This window comes from Phasianus colchicus, chromosome 9, assembly GCF_987193195.1.
Source record: "Phasianus colchicus chromosome 9, bPhaCol1.hap1.1, whole genome shotgun sequence".
NCBI lineage: Eukaryota > Metazoa > Chordata > Aves > Galliformes > Phasianidae > Phasianus > Phasianus colchicus.
Genome location: NC_143444.1, coordinates 31,289,443 through 31,306,231, shown reverse-complemented (window position 1 = coordinate 31,306,231; position 16,789 = coordinate 31,289,443). Strand labels below are relative to the sequence as shown.

General features: G+C 42.6%; 2 protein-coding genes across 4 annotated transcripts in view; one reads left to right on the top strand and one right to left on the bottom strand.

Moving 5' to 3' along the window:
* The window catches only part of MIER1 (MIER1 transcriptional regulator), a 31,378-nt gene extending 31,209 nt beyond the window's left edge, over nt 1-169 (bottom strand). Inside the window, exon 1 of the mRNA XM_031604018.2 lies at nt 106-169. The gene's annotated coding sequence lies outside the window, so the exon portion shown is untranslated. The remainder of the gene's footprint in view (nt 1-105) is intronic.
* On the top strand, nt 170-16,772 carry DNAI4 (dynein axonemal intermediate chain 4). 3 transcript variants are annotated; one of them, XM_031603959.2, is made up of 17 exons: nt 170-293; nt 1,191-1,323; nt 2,592-2,782; nt 4,794-4,903; nt 5,087-5,243; nt 5,909-6,048; nt 6,748-6,900; nt 7,245-7,436; nt 8,244-8,494; nt 9,597-9,683; nt 10,999-11,150; nt 11,742-11,899; nt 12,087-12,208; nt 13,285-13,383; nt 14,046-14,272; nt 14,814-14,967; nt 15,901-16,772. In XM_031603959.2, exons 1-17 carry the CDS (start codon nt 217-219, stop codon nt 15,952-15,954), a joined length of 2,457 nt encoding a protein of 818 aa, XP_031459819.1. In that variant the 5' UTR covers nt 170-216; the 3' UTR covers nt 15,955-16,772. The 3 variants fall into 3 exon arrangements, with proteins under 3 accessions (XP_031459819.1, XP_031459828.1, XP_090002959.1); XM_031603968.2 differs by lacking the exon at nt 170-293 and adding an exon at nt 685-823; XM_090146833.1 differs by lacking the exons at nt 170-293; nt 1,191-1,323 and adding an exon at nt 755-823.
* The last annotated feature ends 17 nt before the right edge of the window (nt 16,773-16,789 follow it).

Below are 16,789 nucleotides of genomic sequence, written 5' to 3'. Positions count from 1 at the left end.
GGGTTCCTCTCGGCCAGCGGAACCGCTCGGTGCCGCCCGCGGGGCCCAAACGGTCCGGGTGTCGCTCCGCACCGAGCAAATCGCGCTCCCGCCGGCGTTACTCACGTTGGGGCGCGGAAGGCGTCGTCCCACCGCGGTCCTGGGGAGCAGCGCCGTGCGCGACGCTGCGGTGGTCCTACGGAAAGGGAAACAAAACACAAAACGCGTCCGATCTCAATGCTGCCGTCCCTAAAGCCATCCCGTGCGGCTGCAGCTCTGCCCCGCGGGGCCGCGCAAGGGCGCAGAGGCTGCGGGTACGAACCCCGGCGTCACAGCCACTGACAGAGGCGGGGATGCTGCATTCTAGCTCGACACTTCTGGAAGGGCCCCGCGGGGCGACGCTACGAGCACCGCCGCGTGCAGCTTCGCTGACTGAAAGCCCCACAAACCCCGGCCCCGCTCCCCGCCTCGGGGGCGGAGGGAGCCGCCGCCTCCCCGGGCCGCCGAGAACCTTTGTGCTTCAGTGACAAAGCGGGGACCGGCGCTGCCGCGGCCCTGCCGGCGGGGAGGAGCCCCGGGGCGGGCAAGGGGCGGCCCGTAGGCCCAGCCCCGCCGGGCACGGAGAGAACCCCGGGGACGGGCGGGCCGCGGCGCGGCTCTCTCCCCTCAGGCCGGGCGGGCGCGAGGAGAGCGGGAGAGAGGGGACCTATCGGCGGCGCCGTTCTTGGCAGCCAATCGCCGCGCCGCGTCTTTGCGGCGCGTTGCCACGGTTACCGCGCGACGCGCTGCCCCCGCCGAGCAGCGTCGCCATGCCGGGCCCGGGCGGACAGCGGCGGTTGTCTGAGTGAGTGCGCGGCCGCGGCACCCCGGAGGAGAGATCTCAGGATGGGTCTCAGCTGCTCCTCGGTTCCCGTTTGCTATTTCAGCCCCAGACTGCAGCACAACGCCTTTGATACTTCTGCTTTACCCTAGTTTCCCCAGCCCTGTCCACCTCGCTCCTCGTTACCGCTGAAAAAGCCTCCTTAGAAGCCAAGCGGAGCCCTTCTTGCAGGAACTACGTTATTCCTTTGCTGTTCTGTGTCCCGTTCCTACATCATCCCGAACGATGATGTAGAAGAATTTCATTTTAAATGAAAATTAAAGAATAGGTAGTTTTGTTAGTTGTATTCGGTTGATTGCATTTTGTGATTTGAAACCGCTTCTGGTTTTAGATTGAGACAAAAATTGAGGACCGCCTTTGGCAGCCGAAAGAATGTGAGCATCTTGGGCCGCAGCCACATCCTCACCTCCATGGGCACGGCTGTGCAGAAGGCGGCCCAGGAGCACAGGCAGCACGATGTGAGGGTGAGAGGCTGCAGAACGCTTTCAGTGGGAGTTTTCTGTGGAGTCTAAAAGCTATGAGAAAGGGGGGAGGGAAGGGGAAAGCAAAGATGCAGCTGGAACTGAAGAGCTGTAGAGAAAGAAGAAGATCCAAAAGCTCAGTCCAGACTGAAATGACGAGCGTAGAATCACAGAACTGTTTGAATTGGAAGGTGCCTTTAAAGGCCATCTGGTCCCACTTCTCTGCCATGAATAGGGGCGCCCACAGCATCAGTGTCCAAAACTGATCTACAAGAATAAAAACAAAGCGGTTAGGCATGCTTGTTTCTCCGTGGTTTAAAAACCCACAGACTGACACAGTTTGCCTTGGTTTGCTATTTTTAAAACTTTTTATTAGTGGTGTTTTTCTTCTATTTTTGTGGGGTGAGCACCTGTCTTGACAGCTTTCCAGAAGTCAGTGAGATAAGCCAACCATACCTTCCACTTGAGCTAACAAAAACACAATTTTAAAGCAAGTTATATGAAAAAAAAACAAAAAACAAAACAAAACCCAAAAAAACCCAAAAGGCACGGTATAATGTTCTTTTTCACAATTTAGTATGTGTTCATTTGAAGGTAAGCAGTTTAAAGCAACAGTGCTCCTAATTTAAGAACTACTTGCTTTCAAATCTAAATAATATGTTGGCTGTAGCATTTGTATGCCTTTACCTGAAAAACAGAAGATTCTCATAACATTAGTTGGAGAGTTCTGTTTAAAAACCATACTGAATGTCTTCTTAGAGTAAAATGATATTTTGAGCAGTATCATACAAAAAAGACACACTGCTGTTTCTCTAGTTGCTTCTTTTGCTCCTGCTAATTTGATAGAAATAGTTATGGCCAATGAGGCACTATTGGTAGTCATAGGATAAATAAGTCAGGAAAGAGAACAAGGATGAACAAGAAGAAGCATCTCAGATAGTGGGATGGTCACAGATCTTTTCAGATATTTTGCATCATTTCTGTAAAGACAGCTCCAAAGAAGACCCAAGCACAGATGAGAGTCTTTTAAAGGCTGAGTCCTAAAGAGAAAGTGGGGATCAACCCCTCTTTGCTCATACTGGTGGTGTATATTAGGCACCATTTGCACAACAGGGTTGCCTGTTCTGTCAAGGAGGATGAATACCTCCGTGTCCTGCTTGGACTGGGATCTTCTTTTGGTTCAAGATAAGACAAAATGTTGCATGCATCATAACTGCCATTTGCTTTGAGAAGACAGTGACATTGCTATTATTATTTAAATATTTCTTCAGGTTTTTGATGATGAAGGAAAGGATGTGACACCCCATCCGCTCTTCCGTCCAGATCCAAAAACTGCTGCACCCAAACAAAGCAAGCTCCTGGCATTTAGTGATTCCTCAGGGGCTGCAGGATCAGTTTTTCTCCCTTTCTCCATATATCAGACATCAGAGGAGGATGGTCGTTCTGTAGCCCCACACTCAAGGTTAGTCCATTAATTGCTGTCTCTTAACTCATGTATCACAGACACCTGTCCTGCAGCAGTCACACATCTGCTCTGCAGAAGGGACAAGAGATGGAATAATGATGCAGTGCTAATACTGTGTTGCTAAAATACACACATTTACCTGTCATAGTTATCCTTTGAAATTTGAGGCATAGTAACAAACAGAACAAGTGGAATTTACCATTACTTGTGACAGAGACTGATTCTGTGCAAGAGCTACTTGCTGACATGCTAATACATGCTGTTGAAAGCACACCATGCCACATGCTGCTGTAATATTTCTCATTGTGTTCAAATTCTCCTTCCTAATGCACATTTTTCTGTGTAACACTGCAGAATGGACCATTTTTATAGATGGTCACAGTACAAAAATGCAGACCTCCACTCTCCAGGTTTTGTAAGGGTCAGGGCTGCAAACACAGATTAGAACTTATACATAAGTACATGACAAAGCACTATCTCAAAAATAAGGGAGGTTGTGTTCCAGTTCTATGAGCAAGAAGATAAAGCTGAGAAGGGGCATTTGCAGCTCTTCACTATATTGCCATGGCTATTTTAAATACTCTGCTTTCCTCACACTATCTTTTAAAAAATTGCAATTTGTCAACATGTGTTTGGCTGTGGGCATAGAAAAATGCTCTGGAAACATAAGGTCTGGTTTCACAAGTTACAGAGCTGTTTATACTATTTTGCCTGTCAGTGGTACTTCTGAAGTAGCAACAACCCTGTTTTAAAACCCTGATTTTGTCAGTTCAGATATTCAAAATATTGCTAGCATAATTAGAATTCTCACTTTTAGATTAATTTAAATAAGTTACCTCTGTGTAGCCATATGCATATATTTCAAAACTCTTGAGTTACAGCTGCTAAACAACACATTTCATTACTTATTGGAGCCAAACCTTCAGTACAGAGGGAGTAAACAAGGTTTATCTTCTGGGTGACAAATTCAGGTAATTTATGTGAAAGAAGGTAAAAAACAATTTGTTTAAAAATGAAAAACAGTGAATGACATGGCTTTATCAGATGGTGTGTACACATTCACATTTAATGGAGAGGAGGCGCAATGTATTTTGTCACACAGACTAAAAAGACAAGTCAAGTCAGAACTGGAAAAATCCCTCAAGTTAAACAGAAACAAGTATTATTTACTCTTTCCTTTGGCAAAGTTAATGCCATTGCAATTTCTGAGCAAAAGAATGCTCTTTGAAAATGCTTTTTGTCATGCTTCCTATGGCAGGTTATTGTGAGAAATAATCCTAGAGTCAGGGATATTGAGCAGGGGCCAATATACACTTTTTAAGCCAATATGGCTTAAAAATAGATGGTAAATTAAAAAAGACAACCTTTCTGGGGATGGGCTTTCATTTAAAAGACAGAACAAAGTGATTTTACCTTAGGCTTAACACAACTCTAAAAGATGTCACATCAAATGCCCCCTGTATAGTTATAATTGCTCACACTTAGCTCTTGTGGAAATCTGCTTTAAAAACCTCCCAGCTCTACATCAGTCTTGAGTTTTACTTCTGGTTATTATCACGGCCATCCTCTCTATGAACATTATCTGTTTTTTTTTTTAACAAGCTGATCCCTTGAAATGAGTTTCTTGTGCATTTCAAAGATGTTTCAGCACATACAAAGCCCAAAGGGATCTTAATTCCAGTAGAAAACTGTGCTCTCTGTATGCATGTGTTATCACTCAGCAGGTAACCAACACGTCACATTATTACATGCTAAGGATGAATCTGAGAACTCAACAGCTATTTAATCAGCTATTTAATGCCTCAGGATATGCTGTTGGATGAATTCTTCCTTTTTAAGTCTTTTTCCATCCTTTTCATTATTTTCTTTGCAAAACCTCCCATGACTTCTTTTACAAAGCAAGCATTCCTGTACATGCTATCACAAAGTCCTCTGTGGTTTATCCTGCTTTGCTAACTGACATCTGGACTCTTACATACCATTTCAGCTTATTTCTTTGTTATTGAAGGACATCTGAAAGCAGCAGAATTTCTAAATCTACCATGTCAATAACAGAGTCCGTGCTAGATGGAATAGCAGAATCTGGCTCACTGCAAGACACAGCTGTTAGCTCACCTGGTAAGGAACATACACTGTGTAATTATAGATTTAAACTGTTCTTTGGAGCACTGAGATTTGTGAGGCACCCAGGGCCTCGCAGGTTTTGGCTCCTGCTTATTATCGTACCTCCAGAATTAATTTGCCTTCTTTTGAACTGAGAGCAGAAAAAGTCTCACTTGTTAACCTCCTATAACTTGTTAGACGTACAGGTGAGGCGAGAGGAGATAAAAGAACAACTGACAGAAGAAGACTTAGACAAGAGAGTGGATATTTATCTCACAGAGACAGAAACTCTCAGGATGTTGGACTTGCCAACTGTTGTGGTGTCTGTAGAATCAGAAGACGCTGCAAGAGTTCTGTATGTATACTTGCAAGTGCATACATGTATATAGAATGCTCAGCAAACCTAATTTCTCCTGACCAGAGAGACTCAAACAGGCAGCTCACAGATGGGTTCAGTGTTCTGACTGCTCCAGTTTGCCATTCATATATGTCTGAAGCCATACTGGGCTGTATGGGAATGGATAGTGACTACTCCTGAGTGCAGCAAACTGCTGGTAGATTGAGGCCTGGTATAATCCATGACTGCTGTCAGGACATTAAAACTCAGAGAATACAAAAAGCCCCACTGTTCCCACTGACCATTCCTACAGTCCTGAGTGCTGGATGAAATGGAAACCTACTAATTTCTTTTTGTCTTGACACTGCCCTTCATTTCTAAGTGATGAGAGTCACATATTTCTGAACCAAATTCCACCAAAGACCAAAATTAGTTGGAGTGGGGATTTTTACTAAAGCCCCTTTCTGCTTTTCTGTTCTAGAACAGCATCACAAGGTGAGAAGCAGCTGCTGAAAGATGATACGTGGGATGAAACAAAATCTCTAAACACACACACACAAAAAAACTAGTAGTTAACATATGACATGGAGCATAGTTTTCTGCTCAACTTGTGATTACATAATTTGAGAAACTGAATGCAAATGTTTTTCAGAAAGTCAGTATACACATATTTTCTTTTCAAGGGAGCGTAATAAGATTTATGTTGACGTTTGCAAAAACAGACCTGGTAACGATCGCTTTGTAGAGAAAATGATGCAAACCATTAATGGAGCCACAAAGAACAAGAAAGTACAATGTGACAAAATCATCATGGAAGATAAAGGTAAACTCTGACCATGTAGGAACTATATTGGAAAGGGTACTAAATAAAAGCAATCTCCCATTTACAACACAGTTCCCTTTCCAGTTGGGTTTTATGACATTTTGTTTATACTACGCTCTTGAAATATAAAAGGATATCTTTTCCCTTTCTTCTCCCCTAACTTTTCAGTTTCTATTTGCCATAATGCAAAGAAGAGAGCCTTTGTTCTAACGTTTAAAATCCTGAGGAAAGCAGAAAGTTGTGGAAGCCTCATGGTAAAATGCAACTTTACAAAATGTTCAAGCTCAAGGCTCTAAGACAATTGTAGAGGAATGTCAAGGTTTTGGATACGGGTACTAAGATTTGCCTCACTTTATATGGGAGGCCAAAGAAAACTATGGGGAATGCTATGTTTGTGTTTACTAGAAAAAGAGTGGAAAGGAAGACAATATATCAAAAGGAGAAGTAAAATAAATATTAATCTGGTCTGAAAACATATCTTCCCCTTTTGTGTGCCTTCAGTACCAGCAGGGCTCATTCCAAACCACGTTTGAAGAGCCAGTCACACACAGACAAGGTTGCTGCCTGACTCAGTTTTGAAGCCCCTCTGCCAAACAGTTGGGTGTATGGCATAAAAAGTAAATCTTTGCTCGGCTGCAGTTCTTGATAACAACATACAGACACAAGGGGTTTATATAATGTGGTGTAACTCATTCCTAGGGATAGTGGTCACTACCTGGGACTTGTACGATTCATATAACACACCACAAGTAGAACCTACCTCAAAAGCAGAAGGCAGCAGAGCCCCAACTGAGAAGAGGAGCACATCTAGTGTGACTAAAGACCAGGCTACACCTGCAGCTGCTGAGAGAGGTAACATTTTTCTGGGAGGTTTCAGCTTTTTCATCCTTCTAAAGGGTGCATAGCATACATTTTCATAACTGATCTTCAGCAAAGACAGAAAGTGACAAAATTGGATGGTACTAAGTTACAGTGGCAAGACATAAATTGTATAAAGAATCCAGAAGTATCTCATCATGTTGATTATTTGAACAATAAGTATTTTTTTTATAATGATGGATATTTCTATACTTTTTTTTTTGGGGGGGGGGGAAGGTGTTTGCCAATCATTAGAATTAGACACCTTATCCCTCTGACTTTTATGTGCATAACAGTATCACATTAAAACCATATTATCTGATCTTATCTGTTATCAGGCAGCATAACTTCTACGACCATTTTGGAAAGTGCTGGTCTTGCCAGAGTCCACGAGGAGGAGAAATGCCACACAGAAGCTACATTAAGATCAGAAAACTTTCAGCAGAATTTATTTTTCATGGAGAGGATTCTGATGGAGAATATTTTTCAACACAAACTCGCAGCTTATCGACAGTTTCCTGTCCTTACAGGTTAGTTTCTTACCAGCAACCCCATTTTCATCACAAGGCTTTGTATACTATTGAGAATCAAGGAAATGTATCTCTCATTGAAGGTCTTCACGGATGACCTGCCATTTAAGAAATAGACAAAAGAGTTTATGAGACATTAGCCTAAATGGAGCAACTTTATATTTGCTGTAACAGGCGTCCCTAAACACTTGGCAGAAGAACTGAATTCATGAATTCTGAGCTGGCTCATTTCCCTTATCGCAGCTAACTGAGACCTACTCAAAATATCAATCAGAACTGTTTCCTGGCAGCTAAGATACAGATCAAGTCAGCTATTTCTCCAACCATTTTTTGTGTTGTAATGCCTTATTATTATTTTTAAAGTCATCAACCTAGATAAAAAGTAAACAGAAGATCTAGCCTGTTAGGTGTCCAACAAAGTGCAGTCACTGGAGTCTGTAAGGGGCATTACCTGGGCTCCAGAGCTAAGTAGTACTGTACCTTTTACAGGAATTCCAATATATATATATAAACTATCTGAAGAAATCAGACTGCTTTTACTGTTTCACATCTTTCCAAGGCAAAGAGAGTTGTGAAAGAACTTGTCTTGAACATAACTGGTATCTTCTCTGTCCCTATTGCCACCTTAGCCACTCTTGTAGTAGTAAAGGTGTCTTAATTCCTCAGTTCTTCCATCTGTTCTTTTGTTTTGTTTTGTTTTTGCTGCAAGATATTTGCTGAAAGTGCAATTTTTTCTTCTGATGTGAACAACTGGCATTAACTAAATGAAGTGTTACTACTCAGATTCTACTCTAATATGCATTTTAGATCCTGTTGTCACACTGGAGGCTGGCAGCACATTAGCTGCTATAAAAGAAGCTGAGCAGGAAGAGCATGACAAGAAAAACATGGATAAGAAAGAGCAGAAGGAAATGCTTAGTGACCCATCAATTCTGCCAGAGCTAAATAAAACCTCAGATGAAATGGTACCTCCCAGTTTGGAACAACTGTGGTCCTATAGATGTGATTTGACTCACCAGCACAATGTGAGCAGCATGGCTTGGAGCAAAGTAAACCTGGTGAGCTAACAAATCACTTCTTCTAAGCCGTTTGTAAAATGTCTACATAATTTTCAATGTAAATGAACTCCTTTTTTATTTCTTTATTTTTATATACATTTTTGCACACATCCCCAGTCAGGTTGGTTGTGTTTGCATCACAACACTTGTGTTTCATCCTTGCACGTAATAGAATTGCTGCCTTATTCCTCAGGCTGGACAGCTGCATTAGGCTTCTGCTACAAACGTATCACAACAACTTTAAGTGATCCCCCATACATCACAGGTGGTCACCTGAACAACAGCATAAAGAGAAGAAACCTCATCCCATGAGAATGGGAAGCTGAAATTGAAACTTTTTTCCAACAGAGATTTCTTATGGCCACAACAAAAATAATGTGCAGAAGAAAGGTAAAAAGCAGGGAATGATGAGAAACATAAATCCACTAAGATTGTTCCAAAGGAAGAAAGAGAAAATAATGACCACGTCATAAGGTTAACGTAACATCTAAGGGTCTGGTGCAGAGTCAGACACTCTTATATACAGCAGTCTCAGAATTTTAGAGCTATGAAATACCTGTTTTTTAAGTGGTAGCTTCACCAACTGGTTGTTTCACGTAGGAAAAAAAATACTTGAATGGAGCTGAAGAATGAAGTCTTGCTGCTGTTTCTTTACTCTTCCTTATGGAAAGGAGTGAATTAAATTTATTGGACCCTATTATCAACAGCCGAAGGTTAAGAGTTTGAGGCTACCATTGAAGCTCCTTCTATAGCTAACAGTGGGAAAGAAGAGTGCAATTGCTGTGACATATCCTATTACAGACTGCACATTTAAGGTCATAGAATTCTGTATATTCATCATTAGCAAAGGACATTTTTTAAAATGGCCTTAAAGAGGTGAAAGGGTGGCAAACAACTGATAGTAACAATCAATATACTTTTTGTTCAACCAATTTCCACTTCTCTGGAAATTCTTTTCTTGTGTTAGGTTCCACTTGTGTAGAACATGAACACATTTCCAAGCCTTGTACTCAAAGCCACTGTTTGCAGAAAGCTGCCTTTTAAAAATATATAGCTGCATGTGAAGTTAAACTGTGATCTGTCTGTTAATCTGTGGTTTTAGGATCTTTTAGCTGTTGGTTATGGAGCATTTGATTTTAAAGAACAGAAGGAAGGCTTGGCATGCTGCTGGTCGCTGAAGAACCCAATGGTAACAGAAGCATTGATTTTGTCTTCTTTCTTCTTCTGTGCATTTTTCTGCTGTACTGTTTCTGCTTCATTCATTTCCTCCTTAAAAAAAACAAAGACCAAAACCAAAGAACTGGCAAGTAAAGCTGAATTTGGGAGCCTAAACCACACCATTCTGGAAAACCAGTTCTGACTGCAGTACTTAGCCGTGTGCCTGCAGGATGGGGTTTAGTTCCTGTGCCTGTCTGTCCTCTCAGCACCAGCAGAGGTGCTGGGGGCTCTGCAACATGGGTGTCTGTTTGCAGGAACTGCATTCATTGTGTGTAGGCTAGCAAACAACTAACAGATGGTTGCAGCTCTCAGGTAATACCAATCTATTTCAGACAAGTTAACAATGCAGCCCTCTACATCCCATTTTCAACCCCTAGAGCGACCTACCCAAGATTGTAAATCAGATTTTTTATTATTATTATGGGTAGATCCAAGTGTGCAGACCTTTCTGCACACTTTGTAGTAGACTGGGAAAGCCCCGAGCACAACAAATGCAAGAAAATCAATTTACTTCTTGTTTTTCTAAACCTATAAACCATTTGTTCAGTGTTTGTAAATTCTGATTGCAATACACCTGCATTTTTAAATTTAAAGATTATCTTTTCCAATCCATTTTCTGTTGTACAGTGAAATCTTACATCAGAGCAAAGAAAAAAAATAAATGAAATATTTAATGTTGTCCTCAAGTGCCTACAATGAAGACTAGGAGCTGGTGCACATATTGAAACACAGTTCTTTGCAAACCAGCACTTCACTGTCTCCCTTCTCAGGAGTTCAGTGGCTTAAAGGGTTTCACGTTACAGCAGAGCAGAATCAGTTCTTTGGCAACATGGAAAAACAACATGAAAATTGTGCTTTACGGTTTATCTAAAGCAATTAAATGTATCTTCAGCTAAATTACTGTAATTAGCAAGGCACTTGCCTTCCAATTGCAAGGCACAAAATGATTGGAGGAACTTTCCAAAATGACACTGTATTCTTATCATTGAATCTTAAGAGAACTTGATTTTTAGTTAGTTGGTTTGGAATAGGCTCATCTAACTCACTTTCCAGTGCCATATTCCTGCATAGTCTTCATTTTTTCCCCTAACTTTATCAGTTGCAGCAAGAAATAATAAACTGAATCACTCAGAACATAGCCTCCAATTTCTGCTTAGAGGCACCCATTCTGGCCACCAGCACTTGGGTTTTCCAGCACTACCTAGCAGTTCAGTATCCCACATTCAGAAGACCAACATAACTTAAGAAACTAACTAAAAATGTTCTTGTTTTTCTCCACTGGTCAGTGGCCAGAGCGTATTTTCCAATGTGAGCATGGTGTTACTGCACTGGATTTTTCTATGGCAACCCCAAACCTTTTAGCAGCTGGGATGTACAATGGTACCATCGTGGTCTACAACGTACAGAGTTCTGACTCCACTACAGAATTCCACAGTGGGTAAGGTTACAATATGCTGTCATTTTCCACCTCGGTCATGTCTTAGCTTCTCAGTTGTGAATATTCATTATTTGTTTTTTGCTGTGTGACTAATACAGGTTGCCCAAGGAGGCTGTGGATGCCCCATCCCTGCAGGCATTCAAGGCCAGGCTGGATGTGGCTCTGGGCAGCCTGGGCTGCTGGTTGGCGACCTGCACACAGCAGGGGGTTGGAACTGGATGAGCATTGTGCTCCTTTGCAACCCAGGCCATTCTATGTTTCTGTGATAACAGCACTCACTAGAGGCTTGTGAATGCTCATGGATGTTGCATTATTTTTTTTGTTTCCAACTTTTGTCATTATTTTCTAGTTCTGGCTAGAAATTCCTTTATAAACACTCAGAACTGAATATAAAACATGTTTGGTAAAATAAATATGTTCTAGTGTAAACAGCACGTTAGGAGATGTGTACATTTCTATGTTTTTATGAAAAGCTGAATAGCATTTGTCACAACACTTATCATCCAATACGAAACAGGAAATCAGTTATTTTTCAGAAGTATGGTCTTGACTTTGTTGATATGTGGTTTATCTTTGCATTTTTTATCCCAGCGAATGTTCAGCTAAACATACAGGTCCTGTATGGCAACTGAAGTGGGTGGAGTTGGACATAGGCACAACAGAAGGTAACAAGAGGGAGAGATTAATCTCCATCTCGGCAGATGGCCGCATAACCCAGTGGCTCATACAGGAGGGACTGGGTTGCATTGGTAAGCATTTCCCCTGCACAGAGCTAATACCTGAAATTACAATTACTTCTTCTATTTCACGTGATGATCTTGATACATAGTTATCATATACAAAACATTTAAGAGCCGTTGAGAATTCCATTGAAGCGTATGACAGTGCTATGAACAACTCATACCTGTTTGACCAAAACTCTTGCTAATTGCACAGATCTGATGAAAATCAAGCGAACAAGAAGCAAGAAGGAAAACTTACCAGCTGAGAAAGAAAGGAAAAGTGAAGCACTGATATCCCAGTGGGCAGCTGGGATGTGCTTTGACTTCCATCCAAAGGTAGGCTCACCAAGTCCACCCTGGCTGAAGTGCCATCCAGAGAAACCATGCACCAGAGGTCCTTTGGAGCTACCTTAACATGCACTAGCCTGGGATTTGGCACTGGTATCTAAAGGCAACTTGGTTTTGAAACGAATTGCTTCATAACAAGTAACAGTTTGATCCAAAAGGGGTGATATTGAAACAAAGAAACAAAGAAAGGCTGCGGGGTGACCTCATTGCAGCCTTTCAGTACCTAAAGGGAGCCTACAAACAGGAGGGGAATCAACTCTTTGAAAGGGTGAGTGACAGCAGGACAAGGGGAAATGGTTTTAAGCTGAGGGAAGGGAGATTTAGGTTGGACGTCAGGGGGAAATTCTTTACAGAGAGAGTGGTGAGGTGCTGGAACAGCTGCCCAGGGAGGCTGTGGATGCCCCGTCCCTGGAGGTGTTCAAGGCCAGATTGGATGGGGCCCTGGGCAGCCTGGTCTAGCATTAGGTGGAATGGTTGGTGGCCCTGCATGTGGCAGGGGGTTGGAGATTCATGATCCTTGAGGTCCCTTCCAACCCTGGCCATTCTGTGATTCTGTGATTCTGTGATCCCTGTATCTGAACAGCCATATTGTTTCAGCCACATTACTCACATTTGGTTGGGCTAGATTCTAGGGCAGCTTTCCTCTGTGTCAGTCAAACCTGGTGAAATTCAGCTGTTGAACATCTACTGAGTCTAGCACTCTGATGTCTCTGCCTCTCCTAATTTTCTTTCTCTGATTTCTTTAATTGTCCATAGAGCATTTGAAAAATTCATGCATTCACCCATGCAAGTCACAGAAAGTACAAGATTTTCAGGAATCACAAATTGCAGCCTCTGTTCTGCACAGATGGAGAACACACACACTAAATCTGATCCTGGCACTGCTGGACCCACTGCATATCCATCTCTGCAACACACACAGGCAGCCCAAACCACAGCATCCTGCCACTCCACCTGAGCTCTCCGGAGCACCACCAGTGCCCAAACTCCCACAGTTCTTTCCATACTTTTGTAGAAGTGATTGGTAGGTTAATCCAGCTTAGGTTATTTTACCTTTATTTCAGGACACTTACCTTTATCTGGCTGGAACAGAAGAGGGTCTTATTCACAAGTGTTCTCGTTCATGCAACAGGCAGTTTCTAAAGACATACAGAGGACATAAGGTGAGCGATGCACAAAAGAAGTAATGACAGCAGAAACAGCACTCAATTAACTTCACCAATATAATGGCTTCTTTTATTTCCTAAACAAAACACTTGCAATAAAAGAAACCTAAACTTCTTTTCTTACATTAGGAATGAGTCCCCATAGCAAAAAGCATCATCTACTTACAGGATTACTTTCTACATTAGAAGCAATTATTATTATTTTTTTTAAGTAATGTATTAAAGCTTCTAGTATAAACTGTTTTAAAGCTTTACTTCTGGCATTATTTAAAGAGAACAACCAGTAATCTGATTGTCCTGGAAACCAGAGTTAAATAGCTTTATCTCCAGGGAGTGTGGGGGGGAGGTAGCAGAACTTCAGTAGCACAGCACCTCCCTTTTTTCAAGCCTGTGCTCCATCCAAGAAGCTGTGCTTCCAGCATCAGCTCAGGAAGGGACAGTCAGCTGAATGCTTTCTTCCTCTCCTGCCTTACCATACTGACTGTATTCTAATTTCCCGTGGGTACCTATAAAACAGTGCTGGTTTTGCTACTAAGGTCAGAGGACAGTTAGGGATTTCCGTGAAAGGTCAGTGAGAAGAGAGCACTACTAAAATCCATCTCATGAGGTTGTAGCTCTAGACTAACACCAACTTGTTTTGTTTCTTCCCAAACACCAAGGGCCCTGTGTACAAAGTTGCCTGGAATCCGTTCACCACTGACACGTTCCTGAGCTGCTCTGTGGACTGGAGTGTTATTTTATGGCACCAGAACTCGCAATCACCCATTTTAACTTTCAGTTCCACCACTACTGTTGTTCATGACATTATGTGGTCTCCAAAATCAGCCTTCATATTTGCAGCAGCTAGTGAAAGCAAAGTAGAAATTTGGGACCTTAGAATCAGCATGTAAGTAATTAATTGTCTCAAAGAAAATTCTGAAACAATGGATTTAAAAGCACAGAGACTTAACATTTTTGCTTAATCAGCATTGTCATCAGATCATACAACTCCATGTCATCTGCTTGCTTAACTATCGATACAAATATTACATTTTCCAGTACTCATTACTCTTTGTCAACCCACGGCCTGGTACTACTGCCAGTTTGGACTGTTTATTAATAACGACTGCATAAAGAAAGCAGTGGAGCAGGAAGCACTGTGGCAGCAAAAAGCAATTCAGTCATATTATAAAAAAATACTGAAGCACACCCCCAATATCAGGCAACAGGACAGATTTTAGGCAACCAGAATATCTGCTTAGTTCCAGCTGGGATTTTTGTTCTGATAGAAAAACAATGCACTGCCTCACTTATTGCTTTTGGAATTAATCTAGAGAATAACATGCAAAATATGTGCCGTTTTGAAGCCTGTATTACCCCCAGGCTTTAAGCAATAGTACACTCCAGGCAGATTTTACCTATATCATTACTCACACATGTACTTGCAGCTTGGACCCTGTGATCACTCGCTTTGCCGACCCAGAAGCAAAATTCACATCTGTTCTCTTTGCTAAGAACACCGACTGCCTTCTGGTGGGAGACAGCAGAGGAGAAGTCAGTGTGTTTGAGCTGCAGGACCTGGCTGCTGGCAGCAGCAATGAGGTACGACTCCCTGGGAAGAGGCAGTGGTCCTCAAAGCCTGCACTGGTACTTCTCCAGACAGGGGCTGCTGTTACAGAACTTAGTTGAAAATTTAGCTAGTAGACATGATCAGGTACAAGTAGGTGACCAGATTAAGAACTGACATGATTTCTGCTTTTCTGTATGCCATACTGATAGAAACATCAAGAACCAGAAGGAACAGGTAAGTCAACTCCTAACTTCAGGTTTCAGCTGACTGCACACTCAGAGGCTCCTCACATCTGCAGCTGGGAGGGCACAGGGCCAGGGTGGGAGGCACAGCCCCACACAAACGCAAGGGCAACGAACCAGCAGGATGCCATTCCCTGCTGGCGAGGTAGGAGCGACATGCCCTCTCCTGGCCACCAACACCATAGCCTCAGCTCAACGGCAAACCCACCAGCATTGTGGTTCTGTATTACCCTCACTGCTTCAGAAGCCACTACTAATCTTCTTGAGTTGCCATCTGGGACAGGAGAGGAAAAAGTAAAAGGTATCTCTCTCCATTTCATTGCATTTCAACTAGGTTCTCTTCCTCTCCTACCACTGAAAAACACTGAGTCAGCAACAGTGCTGAAGCTGACTGAAATCAGCTGTGAGCCCCCTGTGTCAGCTTTTAGTCCCACCTAACAATGGCAAGCATAAATCAGTGCTGATTTACACCAAAGCTCCACTGGGCCTTCCTTGCATGGTCCATTGCACAGAACTGTGGTGCCACTCTGGGTAGTGAAAAAGCAGATTGATCCCCCCTGCAGGATCTGTGCATGAGCTGGAGCCCCAAACAAGGTTCCAGAGCCTGATGAACTTGGTCCTTTCAGCTTTGCCTTACTGGCCTTGCACTCCCAGTTTGTAAAATGGGGCCTATAATTCTTAAAATCACTTCTGAGTTTCTTTTTCTCACCTCTTGTTTTACAGGTTGATGCCTTGAATGATGTAATCGGTCCCGCTCTATTTCCAGTAGCTAAATGATTGCACTTCTCACTTGGTAAACAGCAGGAAAGATTTTTCTAACGTTATCACAAACTGTTTAGTGCTTTTAATTTGTTAACTTTTAGATTTGAAACCCTACTGGTTAGAGATACCTTCGAAATGCTTGAAATTTTCCACGGGAAGTTCCCCTTGTTGGATGATCAGTGTGTTGCACCAGTGCACAGATGAGGTCATAGAAAGGCCCCATTAAAGGTTTTTCTCCTTGGGTTACTCAAAAAAACAGAAATGCCCCATATCACCTCCTTTATTGGCTACTTCATCAGGAACCAGGATGTGCCCTAAATCCACCTTAAGTCCTGGAATATGGCTGTTTGTCATCCATATCTCCCCCTGTGAAATTATACAGCAAACGAATGGACTTCTCATCAGGACCTTCTTGTCTGCCCTCCCTAAACTACAACTGAGTTTGAAAGCTGAGCTCTGACAGCACTGAGTGCTCCTGCAAGCTGCAGACTGCCCCAGCCAGGAAGAATTAGAGACCAGCTTTTTCAACCTGACAAATTTGAACAACGACACAATTTAAATGGACTTCTGCAGCTTTAGAAGGCAGATCTCTGCTTCTAGAGATCTCTCCACTGAAAGACATGGGTAGGCTGAGGACATAACCTGCAGCTCTTCTAAGTTACAGCCACAGAAGAGGTCCCCCATCATAGGAGCTCCATGCAGTGCTCTGCCCATCAGGAGACGCAGGCAGTAGCTGCTCCTGGAAGCACTATGTAGCTAGACATACATTTTACATGCACAGAACATCCAGATTTTCTCATTAACCTCACAATAAATGCCCAAATTTAAACACATCACTGAAGTTACAGAT

Excerpts from the sequence above, each read along its gene's own strand:
- DNAI4 (XM_031603959.2), top strand. The coding sequence starts at position 217 with ATGCTGCCGTCCCTAAAGCCATCCCGTGCGGCTGCAGCTCTGCCCCGC. Across the intron at positions 6,049-6,747 it reads AATCATCATGGAAGATAAAG|GGATAGTGGTCACTACCTGG; the intron begins GTAAACTCTGAC and ends ACTCATTCCTAG. Across the intron at positions 9,684-10,998 it reads GGTCGCTGAAGAACCCAATG|TGGCCAGAGCGTATTTTCCA; the intron begins GTAACAGAAGCA and ends TCCACTGGTCAG.